At 36.9% G+C, this 13,226-nt stretch overlaps 1 protein-coding gene across 1 annotated transcript; it reads right to left on the reverse strand.

The window, feature by feature from the left end:
- Positions 1-7,424: 7,424 nt before the first annotated feature.
- On the reverse strand, positions 7,425-12,744 carry LOC128262720 (partner of bursicon). The gene is made up of 3 exons (XM_052997167.1): positions 12,630-12,744; positions 7,736-8,324; positions 7,425-7,677 (listed from the first exon to the last, which is right to left on the reverse strand). The coding sequence occupies exons 2-3, from the start codon at positions 7,988-7,990 to the stop codon at positions 7,507-7,509; spliced, it is 426 nt and encodes a 141-aa protein (XP_052853127.1). The 5' UTR covers positions 7,991-8,324; positions 12,630-12,744; the 3' UTR covers positions 7,425-7,506.
- Between the last annotated feature and the right edge of the window lie 482 nt (positions 12,745-13,226).

The following is a 13,226-nucleotide window of genomic DNA, read 5'->3' on the forward strand; positions in this document are numbered from 1 at the left end:
GGAGCCGAGCATAGAGGGAGAGAGAGAGCATACGTTTTTAGTTCGCTACTCTTTGCTGAGTGCGCATGCTTTTTGCTGAGGCAGCAATTTTAGCGTGGGAGCGGAGAGAAAACAAAAGCGTAGTAGAAGCGATGGTTTAGTAGTAGATGCTTATGCTGGGTCAGAAAAGTAGTCCTGACAATGGGAAGTAATGGGAATTTCCAAACATGTAAGTCTATTGTTTTTTTAGCTTAATCCAAGTGCTAGCTTTTCACAAAAATCTATGGTCTTACAAATTTTTAAAAAAAATTAAGAATTAAAAATTACGTATACGACCAGTTGTCAGTTCTCTAATACCATAACCAAATTTTATAGTACTTTCAGTTTATTGGCTATTTTGATTATTTGTAGATTTTATGCAGTTGTTTTTAATACTTTAGTCAATTATTTATGTCTGTTTAATTGAAAAAACAGTATCTTTTGTGAGGGGCATTTAAAATAATAATAAAAGCTGATAGTCACCATTGGGTATAATTTCAAAAATTTGTTTATAACATAAAATGGTAAAACCCAAAAAAAAGGCCACACTCTCACACAAAGCTGGCCACACCGACACCAGCACGCTCATTGGGCGATCGACGCTTCTGTGTAGCCATTTTGGGTAATTTTGTTGCTGTTGCTTCGCAGTGTTTTGTGGGGAATTTATTTCCACACACATGTGTGTGCAGCCATTTCGCGTGTGTGCGTGCGGAGAGCGCAACGGCGTCGGCCATAATTGTTTACGAGCAGGTGGGCGAGTGGGCGTGGGGCGCTTGTTAGTTTATGTGAGTGTGTGTGGCGAGAGGGTGGGGGATGTGTTAAAAGCTGCAACCAGAGCAAATATGATTTAGTGCATTTACAGAGAGCCAAAATGAGAGCTATCACGTCTCGGCCAGAGAGCCATTTTTGAGGAGAGAACAAGGCCAAGACTATGGGACATTTTCCTCACTTCACTGAGAGTTTTCTCCGCTATAAACAGAAAACAGCTGGCGGAAAACGTAGCTTGGGACGATATGATATCAACCTTTGGCTAATTTTCAAACCCAATTTGTCTCTCACAAAAATTTCACTGTGGTACAAATTTCTAAAGGGTCAGGTCTGTTTTTTTTACTATCAACGATTATTTAACCATCAATAACAAAATATTAATAAAATATTATGTTTTACTCAACTACTTTTAAAAATATAAATTATCTGTTAATTTATTACAATCAAGTGTTTTCTAAAGTTGTGTTACATTTCCAAATTATTTGAATATTATTTATTTCACCCTTCAATTAGTAGGCGAAATTATTAATATCTGAATCATAACTCCCAATTTAAAAGAAGCAAATTTAAAAGTCATAATCTCTAGTTAAATTGCTCTATTGAGGCCGCAGAATCGTAAAAAACAAAAATGGTCGAAAAAACAAAACCGAATCCACGCAATTGGTTAAATATTCCAAAGACGACATCTTGCTCCAGCTTTATGGCACTAAAATGTTTAGGATTTGGAAGAGAAACACACAATTATACTAATCGTGGCGCTTTGAATTAACAATCGATAATTTACATATTTTGGCTATATATTGACAGCTGCTGCTGCTGCCCCACGCCTTTTTCAAGCATTTTTGGTGATGCTCTCATAAAATGCCCCCCGTCTATTGTGGTATTTGTCGTGTTCATTAAGAAGCTTTTGAAAGTTTCGCCTTTCAAAAACCATAAAATGTTTATTTAGATGCCATTTTAATGGCGGACGAAGTCAAACGTTTTATAGCTTCCTTTGTTTCACAATATCGTTTTAGTTTCATTTTTGGACTTAATAGACTCATTTCTGGTTTAACACAAAACAATCGAGTTTCAATTAACCACACAAAAAGTATATGTCTTTCTCGCTCTTCGCTGGGCAAGCCACAAAATTAAGTGGCTAACAGTATTTTGTGGCCACAACACACATTACAAACCGCAAAAGGGGAAGAAAAAATTATAATAGAGAACCGGGTTTGTCCATATCCTTTTTTTGTGTGTTTTTGTCTGCCGCGCCCAAGCGAATTTCCCCAACAGACAAATAAGTAGGGGTGCGTGTTTCACGGTGCGGGGGTCGTTTCCGTTTCGGACTTTTGTTAGCATTTTAGCAGTTCATTTATGCGGCTCACAGGATGAGGATGCGGCACATGTGACCGGAAGAGCCCTTTAGTAACACAAAATGGTCACCAAAGTGGTTGAGTTTGAGTGCTTGTCAGTTTGGGGGATGTCTTGTGCTGAGATTGAGCTTTGACAATGTGTTTTTCTAAACATTCTGTTTCACTTGAAATTTACTTCTTATATTGATAAACATTATTTAGGTATTATAGCCATAAATAAACAAATTCGATTTTAACCTTCTTTTATCCCAATCTTTCTTTAAATTTAAATATTTAACATATAGCTGAACAAATAAGTTGTTTTAAACATTTTAAAAATTAACTAGAAAACCAGAACGAAATATAATTATCCGCAGTGCGACCATTTGTATGCACCCTCTTAAGAGATGCTGCAGTCCTCGTCTTCGTCTACTTACCCGTTGCTCGATTGCAGTTCAGCATTCCCCTTTGCCACGCTTTCTCTTCCGCTTTTCATCTTTTTACCCTTTGGCCATATTTTCCAGGCGACTTTCGTGTTCTACAAGTGTATGTGTATGAATTATGTGCTGCACACTTTTTAACCCTTGGCATATTTTACAAGCTGCTTTACTTGCCTCATACTTATGTTGGTTCCCTCCAATAAACATACAAACGCACTTACCCCGTGTGTTTGTACATGGATGTCAGGAGTGAGTGTTTGTAGGTTTTTGCCTTTTTTTCTACTCGTTTGTCGTGGCCTCAAGTGCGCTGGCGAGTTCATAAATTTGCCCACTGGGGCGTATGAGTAATGTGCCAAAGGGGCTTCGCTTTCTTCATGTATGTATAAGTGTATGTTGCACACATTGCAAAAACGGTAGAAAAAATGGGAAAAATCTAAAAGCCAAAGGCCAGTGGGCAACATATGTTGGCTTCAATTTAATATTCTTCCTTTCTAAAAATTGGTTTACAAAAGATCGTGTTTACAAAGCATCTTAAAATAAATAGAAACCTCATATATATTTTTATGTAATGAATTGCTGGATTTGTATTAACTAGCATTTGTACTTGGAATAATTCATTTTATGCCCTTTGACTTATAGGAAAATCTTGAATTTATTTCTAAAATCTAATATACATTCTTTAGTAATGGAGTACGTAAGTGCCATTTGTTTGCCAAGTCTACGATTTCCTTTTTATTGTAATCTTAGCATCTCATGTTTATTGTCCATTATTATAATTGCGCAATCTTTGAGATACAAAAAGTGTCCCGGTCTTGGGCCAGTTTTCCTTTAGTTACCCACATCCGGTCAACTGCTGGCGTTTATCATAATTGCAGTTCATTTGCATGCCCGAGAAAATGCAGCTTGCTTTCCAAATGCATTTTTTTGCTGGCGCTGCTGGTGCTGCTCTCTTCATCTTTTCTGCTGTCGCCTGTCGCCGCCTCTCATGCGGCAACAGCAACTGTCGCCGTTGCTGTCACTTGATGTCGCAACGCATTAGAATATGTTGCATGTCGCCTCTTTCGGCCCATTCCCCTCATCCCCCCTCGCGACAACCTGCAACCAGCAACTAGCAACGGGTTGCAGTTCCATATGCAATATGCAGGCGCGGGCAAATTTTTATCTTATGACAGCTGCTGCTACCTCTCTTGTCGCAATACCCTTGCAAAGGGCTTTCAAAACTAGCAATGAATTTAAAAATTTACCTTTTACACTGGAATAACTTCACATTATTTCTATACAAATGTCTGTACGGCTTGGTCTTAAGCCAACAATTTTTGTTACATTTCCAAATCGAGATCGAGAGTTTGAATTCGAATTTGAACAAAATTACTATTAAAAATGTAAGTATCGTTTATAATGGCAAATTATAATTAGCTTGGCAGCATTAACTCTAAAATTTGTTTTAAAATACAAAGATATATTTTTCTCAAAAGAAAAGAAGTTAAATTCAGTTCAATACTGTGTATATTTTAAGGTAATATTTTTTTCTTGAATTTTTAACAGATCTTAGAAGTGTTACTGGCAAATATTTGAGTGGGAGGGCATTTATTTGTTCGTTCTTCCGATTTATTTTCTGTTCAGTTGCAGTTGCTAGTCGGAAAAAATATGTTGCTGTCGAGCTAGGTATTGTTGGTGTTGCTGTTGCTGTTGTCCTGCTACATGTTATGCCCTACGCACATGCGGCTGCCGGCTGAGGCACACACAGTCACACTCACGAGTGCTTTTGGGAGCTGCAAGGAGGGAAAGGCGCCCGAAAACAAATGTCAGCTGTAAAAATCATAAATTTTATGCAAAATGCAAAAACGCTTTGCGCTTCGTTGCGCTTTTACTCTCTGACAGGTGACCCCTCATACCTCGCATTTATTCAAACCCAGCCCACAGCACTCTGTGTTTCTGCCCCTTCTAAATGAAATATGATATATGCGGAGTCTTAAACGGAAGTTGTTCCAATGCTGCTTCCTGAATACTCTTTATAGAGGAAAAATTAGGGGAAATCTGTTACACACTGGGGAGTCAGAATTTGGTTTTAAATAGTGGAATAGTAGTGGAAAATTCTTTTTTAGTACGACTTTAAAAGTAAATCGGCCCGACTTAAGTCCTTTTAATAAAATAATGTATTTAAGGTTTTAAACTTTAATATTAAGCTTAATTATAAAAATTCATTAAAATGAGTCAATTTTGCTTGTGCTTATATCCTCTACCTGAAAACTTAGTATTTAGTCTAATATAAAAAAAAAATTAATTTTTTAAGATCTCGAAACCTGTTCCTTCTTTTATATTCTAAGATAATTTATCTGTTGAGCTAAATCCATCACTTAGCGGCATTAGGCTTAACTATAGTTACAATAACACAACATAAATTTCAATCAGAAAGCGAAGTGAGATGTCTATAGGCAATCAAAGACATCTGGAAAAAAGAGCCACAAAAATAACTTTAAAGATAAAGCCAATCAATGATGTCACGCCTTCTTGTTTTTGGCCATTAATGTGGGTTGATTGTGTTGAATGCTGCTAAGCCGTAATACGACAGTGTCTTGACACTAAAAGCATTTTTCCGTTCAACAAAAACTTTGTTGTTTACATTTCGCCTTGAGCTTTCATTAAAAACAAACAGAAATATATTTCACCAAATGACAAACATATCAAATTAATTGCAAATTCATGCAAATGAGAATGAAGAAGAAATATAGAATCCGAAATGATGAAAATTAATTGCCAATATTAACGCGTTTTAACACAAAAAGTATGTTAGATATTGTATAAGCGATAACCAGCAGCGGCATTGGCAACGAAAACAATGAAGTAGCATTCAAGTAAATGTTTATATTTTTTGTCCCCTTTTTTTTTTGCTGAGTTTCAAATTTGTTATTAATTAACATTCATTAATTATCATCAAAGTGCCTCGGAAGAATATAGAAACTTAACGTTGGCTGCCTTTTGTGTCTTGTGTTTAATTTATAACTTATTAATATGCAGCAATTTATTTAACACGGACGCATGCAATCGATTTGTGAGCCTGATGCCTGTGAGTGAAATTTATGGGGGTATTTAGCGATCGAACTTACTAATTTTTCAATTTAATCAATATATTTACAAAATTTATAGTTTTTTTTTAGGACTATGAGTTGCAGAAATTGATTAAGTCAAACAAGGAATACTTTTTAAATTAATATGGCATACAATATTATTAAAGAAATGGATTTAATATTTTGCATAAGAAAATTTTTAATCGATATCCATTTTCCATGTGATCCTCAATTAAAGCTAAATAAGTAATTCAACAGCTGCAGCAAGCCAGTAATTGGTTATGGAAACCCGTTCCTTTATAGACTGTATAATTTGATTACCCTAATGAAATGTAAAAAGTTTCGAGTGATCATCTGATCTCTGCTCTACGTGACTCCATCCGGGATGGGGATGCAACTTAGGCTAAAGCCGCGACTTCGATGTATGTTATAAATATAAATATATAATTTATATTGTGTCGGCACGTTGCTGTTGATGGAGCCACTGACGCGCGATGCCACCCAGGTACCCCCTGTTTTCCCCTCCGGCGAACCTTGGATGGGGATGTGGATCTCTGGAGCCCGGGAAGATCGCCCGGTCCGATGTTAATGGGCGTGTCAACTAAATTATGAGTTTCGCACACACGAACGAAAGGCGGCAACAGGACCGACCGGCGCAGATCACATCCAGATGAGTGAGTAAGTATATGGGGAGCGGTGGAAAAATGCTTAAGTAAATTACAGTGCGTGCAAATGTGCTTGTGAACATGAAATTATAATTTAGCCCCGAACCGAGCGTGTTCCGTTCCAAACCGCTCCAATTTACAATTAGCCGATGTTCTGCCTTCTACACTGCGGGTTTTAATCAATTCAACCCAGTACTCGCATGTCTGAAGGCGAAAAAACAGAAAAAAAAACAGAGAAAACAAATCAGCGAGCGGTATAGGGAAAATAATGATGAAAATTAACAACCAGAAAGCGGTTTTCATCTTAAGTGCAGTTTACGCTTGATTATTATGTTTGCGGGACGAGTTTCCGGGTGGTTAAGCTTCATGTCCCGCACAGATTCCAACATAAGCAGTGCTGGACCCAACTAAATGAGTTAATTTGGGGTAGGCAGGCTAAGCCAAAAAGTTAAAATGCCCTTGTTGGTATTTCCTACACAAAATTGCAAAGGCTAGTGATGTGTTCCATTTTGGTTGCAATCAATTTTTGGCCTCCAGTGATATGTCAAACATTTTCGAATACAGGATTGCATTGCATGTTTTTGGGAAATCAAAGTTCATGCATACATGCAGTAACGCAAATGCCTCGCAGTGAAATACCGACTGTATTTTCAATTCAACAGATGTTAGCCTTTGGGTTATCGAATAACGATGCAATCGACGTTCTCCAAAAAACTGCATACAATTTGGCATGTAATACTGTCCAGTTAAATTGAAAATGCATCTCAAACTAGAGTTTGAATAAAAAGGAACATCAAATAACAATAGGGGACAAATAACAAAAATTAATATTTAAAAAAGGTGTTAAATAAAAAAGAATTTTATAATGATTAATTTATTTTTTTATATTTTTGAATAAAGGGATTAATATATAGTTTGTAATTTATTTTTAAATGGTTTACCTAAAATTATTACTTTTACTTTTTGAAACAAATTTAAAAAACATATATATATATACTTAAAAATAACAAGTTTTGATTTCAGTTTTATACCATTTGATGTTTTGTTTGGGATTTAAAAAAATTAAATATAAAGTACATTTTTTTTTACAACATATAACAATGACAAAAATGTATACTCCATAAAAAAAAATATAAGCAAGTTGCCGTAAAAAAACACATTTTTGAATGGCTTGATTTATATTCTTTATAAATTTTTATCGCATATGGGGACATTAACGTGTAAAATCGCCGCATTTGAAGCACTTGCATTCGGTTGGCTCACGAAGACGTATATCCATGCTGCCCATTTCCGGAGAGGTCAGACGAGTGCCATCCGGATCGTAGCAATGGGTTAGAGTGATGACCTTTTCCTTGAGGAAGCTTTCGCGGCAGCAATAACACTCCTAAAATCAAAACAGTTCTTCAACTTTCTTGACGAATGAAAGGCCAAATAGTACTTACTTTCAGAAACCCCGTTGGCGTAATTACCGATGGCTGCACCTGACTATTACACAATCCCTCGCATTTGTTCACGATTACGTCGGCATTGCAGGTCCTCTGCATTCTTCCCAGCTCGTCGAACTCCTCCTTGATCAAGTGGATCTCCGATTTGAGGGTTTCACAGTTTTCATCTCCAGTACCTTGGCTATAGCGTAACGCCCTGAGGCACTGGGGCATTAGGACCGCGACCACGAAGAGCAATTCCTGGACATGCATTCTGACCCACTCCCAATGCCCAACTGTTTGCAATCGCTCGTTTTGCCGGCGCTTTTATATCAGGACGAAAGCTGAACTCAATTGGATTCCATGATATATGTCAATGACTGGCTGATGGAATGTTTGTGTCCTGCCCAGCGGGTGGATATTTAGTTGGTTAAGTTGCGGTAGGACTATGGCAATTTTCCCCATCACTTTTCTGTTCTGTTAATTGGTGATTAAATCCAACGACTCGACCGCAAGTTGTGTTTAGTTGGCTGTTTAACACATTACTAATATATGGATTTTTTGTTGGTAAAAATATGCATTTCCTAAAACGAATTCTTGGTAACTCCTTTAATAATGGAATAAAAGAATATAAAATATAAAATTTAGCGAAGAAGTAATCATTGTAATATATACAATGCATCATTCATCATTCCGGATAAGCATTGTTGATTTTAAATAAATTTATATTCATTTTTTTTGCTTATATAAAATTTGATTTCATTTAGTTCCATATTCTTATAATATACATAATTACTTTTTTCTTTGTTATTAAAAATTTAAATTCATTTAGTTGCAGTAAAACACGTAATAGGTCTGTGCAATAAAATGCCTTATTCTTGTAGCTTTAATCTGATCCGATCCTCCTATTATTCCGGGGCATTTGCCGCACTTTTCCGGCCACGTAAACAAAAAATGAAATCGCAATCTGTCTGAAGTTTCCCACCTCCCACCTAACGTATCTGTTTGTGGCCCCATCCTCCCCCTGTTGGCATCGTCTTTGTCTCGCCCAATTTCGCAGCAACCACAGTCTCTTTCTCTATATTTTCTCTATACCCCTCGGTGGGCCTGCCTGCCTTTCTCCACTTCTCCACTTCACTCCTCTGTGGGCCATGGTCGATGGTTGCGCTTTAGAATCATCGACGCAAACGCAAAAAGTCTCAATGGCGCAGTAAATTATGTTTTATTATGCAATAAAGTCAACCATAAAAACGCTGCAATAAATTAAATTAACTACTAAAAATGCTGATTTTATTTTTACCCTCCGTTTGCAAAATTGTTGTTCAGTCAGACCCGTTTCTATATACTATATATACACACGAGTATTTGAATACATAAACAAGGATGTATGTTTGTATTTATCGTTGGAGGCAAAGTTTTGTTCTATTTTTTCGGGTTTCCGTCTAGATTTTTGCCTATCTCTAATGAAATTCTGCTTGCAAATTGTTCAATATGCAGTTTTGCCTAGATAAAGCTGAACTTTAAATGTCCAAATCTGTTTAAAATTAAACAAAAAATTTGTTTAAATGCAATTGCTTAAAGTACAATGATATTTTTGTTTCATATTTATTTGTTTTTATTTCCTAAATAAAATTTTTACTGATCAAGATTTGTAGAAAAAATATTTCTTACTTATCATTTATTGATAAACAAGCTTAAATATATTCTGGGTGTTTACTTTAAGGAACTACTTTTTTCTCCCCGACTGCTTGTCATTTAAAGGTTCAAATTAGTGGATTTCCGAAGAAGCCAGACATCAAAGGATAACTAAGGGTAAAAAAAAACGTCCTGCAGCCATGAATGAAATGCAGAGAGACGGCACGACCGGCAGAAGTAAAAACAAAAGCGCAATGCCTTAAATGAATAAATATGACACATAAATACCAGCCAACAATGGTTAGCCGATGTGTCTCTGCCAAAAATAAAAGAAAAACCGAATTCAACAGATTCTCAAAAGCAAAACAAAACCAAAATAAAATAAATAAAAAAAAAAAATTGCAAACATCGTAACAACAAAGCCAACCGACCAAGCGACAGGGACCGACAGTTAATTCCGCGAAAGAGGAAATTACAATTCATGCCCTTTGGCGGGACTCCATGATTATCAGATCGAATTAGTGTCTGCCTGGGCCTCTCGTCCCCGCCCTCGTCCTCGATTTCGTCCTCCTCCCAGGCTCACTCTTCCGCGTGTATGGCTGTTTGTCCTGGGGCCACATGAGCCACACATTTTTTATTGCCGCATTCTGTGCCGTGTTGCACAGGCTGGCCCTCAACCGAACCAAACCAAACCCAACCATTTGAATGAACTTGGACTGGCTGCTCCTTTTGTTTTCCGTTAACAACAAATACAACAATTATGAGTGTGTGCCCTGTCTGGCCATGTCCTGTGGAACCTGTCATGACCAGAAAGCTGCCCTTATTTTTTGGTTCATCGTATGTTCATTTCGCAGTTCGCAGTAGACAAAAAAATATATAAATTGTGAAAACATAATAAAACAAATTCTGACAGACTTGGCTTTGAATTTTCAATAAGTGGGTGATTTCCAATGCTTTTGTCAGCATTGAATTATTTTTATGGAGTAACAATGATCATGTTTCAATTATGAAATCCCGGTTCTCTAAACACTGTGTTTTATAATGATTTTATAATTTAAATTTGTATCTATTTTAAATTAAAAATTAGGTGTTTTAAATTTAAATATGCCATAAAATATGATTAAATAAAACAAAAAGTAGTATTAAAAAAATAAACACTAAGAAAATTTAATTTTCATCAATCGCCCAAAACCCAACCAACATTTAATTTATATGTATGCTTCCTAATAGTTTTTTAATGTAACCCAATCCATTGACATGCTCTTGCTTAATTGATTTAGAATTGATACTTACTGCCTGTGTCTGGTAATGGCAGCTGTAGAAACATACTCAAAAATTAATAATCAGCAGACACATTAATTATACTAAACCGATTTGAGCGCCCTGGGGCCTGTCTGTATGATGACTAGACTGGGAAGGAGTCGAGCTGAGCTGAGCTGAGGCGACTCTTACTTGACCGAATCTCTGTTGACTCATTATGGTAAAGACATGTGTTAATTTATGTAACTTTCCCAAACTGCCATTGTGACGTTCATTAATCATTTTTTCGTTTCAAGATCTTCAAGTTGGCCCCATGTCTCGCGGAGCGCTGCCTACTCTTTTATGTTATTTTTAGTTAATTGTTTGCGCTGTAAAATGTTTATGCGTTTTGGCCAACAGCTCGATTCGGCTGCCTTTGCCCTCTTTGACTAATGTGTGCCGCGTGTTCACATTTTTGTCTCAATGATTTATAGTTGCCGCTGGACAAAGTCATTTTTGCTTTGGAAGCGGTTTCGTGTGTCTGCAAAACATATCAATCATATCGGAAATTAATTTTGATAGCCACATAAAGCTTGTGATATAAAAAATTGAGGAAAAAGCAGCTACGAAAACAAAATATAGTATTGCACCATAGGCAAAATGCCATTTTTCCACAATTAATTAGTTTTTTTATATAACTTGTTAATGGATTTCTTAGAAAGTGATATAATGTGGAGTTTAGGAATTAAAAAAATACTAAATAGTTTTCCCAAAATTAGGGTTTAAAATATATACATTTTTAATTTTTTTTATTTCTTGCTGTATGTCAAAATTGAAAAACTTAAAGGTATTTTTAATAACTTATCTTTTCAGCAATGATTTCTCCATAAATCCTTAAGTCCATAATTTAGATTTTTAGCTTGAGTAAAATATTTTTATTATTATTTTTTGTAGATATTTTTTTAAACCTTAAATTGAGAAATAATTTAATTTAATCTTGACAAATATTGTTAGATTGTGAGGTCAAACATATGCTGTTAAGTGGTTTTTATTTGAGCCAACTTACTGAAATGTGTAATGGAACCAATTAAGGGTCATGTTTTGCAAGTGGAGCAATCTTACGGTCTAAACTTAGGTAAGCGAAAGTAACCAGCCTTTCCGATTTGCCCGTTAGCCAACTCTACACTGGCCTGCATAATTATGGTGCGTATGTAAGCTAGCTGCATTCAATCTCCCTGCCCCATCCAAAAGACGAAAAACAAAACCCCTAATCAGCATTAAGGCGTGCGGAGCCTATTATTAAGTTGATTACAATTTTGGATAAGCAAAGGCAGCCCAAAACTGCGGTGCTATGTGTGGGTAACACCCCGGCGATCGGCGATCGGCGAGAAGTGAGGGCTATATGGTGGGAAGTGAAGATCATTTTGCACGATTTACGAGCATATACATAAGGTGGAGTACCCGGGGCTAGAGCTGCGAATAATGGTTACGGACAATGACGATGAGTGGATGGTAGCTTCTACTCTCTCGCATTCGCAGCCCCGACTGCACATCCATCAATCGTGATGGATAACTGACAGTTTGGGGCGTTGCGGGTTCTCAATTTTCATGGTCAGCGCGACGGCGAAATAAAGAAAAATTCCATTTACCCGTCAACCCAATTTGTTGATCATTAATCATTGATATACTATACATACACTCCACAACCCGTTCATTCGGTTAGTAGAAGCAGCTTATTTGGCTGTTTAAATGTAGCATTGACCCATTGGGGAATTCATTTAATTGCGCATGTGCCACGAAAATTGGCATAAATTAATACGGGCAACAAATTTAATTAGCCATAAATCAATGAGTTTATTAAACAGTAGCCAGCAGCCAATCATGCCGTAACGATTTTCCACCAATAAACTGCCGCAAATTGGCTAATACCAAATGGCGTTATATGTCGACCCCAAACTTATGCCACTCTCTATCTCGCCAACGCCCACAAGTCTCGCCGCGCACATTAAAAATCAGTTAAATTCAGAAACACTCTCACCCCCCACAAGTGTCCATAAACAATTTCCATGGCAAAAACCCGGACTCCCAGCCATCCGAGGGACCTCTCACTGTGCCGGCTGTCGAGAAACCCAGCTGGATTCGAACTGGTTATATGCGATGCGACGCGACGCGACTCGACTGGACTGGACTCAACTCGACTGAAGTGGACTTCTGTGTGCGGTTGGATGTGCCACCAAAAGCCATTTGGCACATACATTTCAAACATTTATGGTTATTATAAACCATTTAACATTATTATGGATGCCATGGGGCATCTGTTACAATCTGACGGCGGACCGACCGGCAACAAACACCGGCAGCAGCCCATATAGTCGGCTTAAATAATCACTCTGCGGTGTAATTAGCAAAATATTTATTGATATTTCGTAAAGTGTGTACAAAAATAAGCAATGCAATTGGCCAAATGCTGCCGCGGCGATAAAGCACAATTGCATTTCGGCGTGCCAAATGATCACGGGGGAAAATCATATTTCGGATTTCACTGGCCAAAATCAAATATTTGTAAATGTAACTATTTTGAAATAATGTCTGTAAATAATAATTTTTTTTACATTATGCTTAAAAGTAATGTTTT

This window comes from Drosophila gunungcola, unplaced genomic scaffold (assembly GCF_025200985.1).
Source record: "Drosophila gunungcola strain Sukarami unplaced genomic scaffold, Dgunungcola_SK_2 000001F, whole genome shotgun sequence".
NCBI lineage: Eukaryota > Metazoa > Arthropoda > Insecta > Diptera > Drosophilidae > Drosophila > Drosophila gunungcola.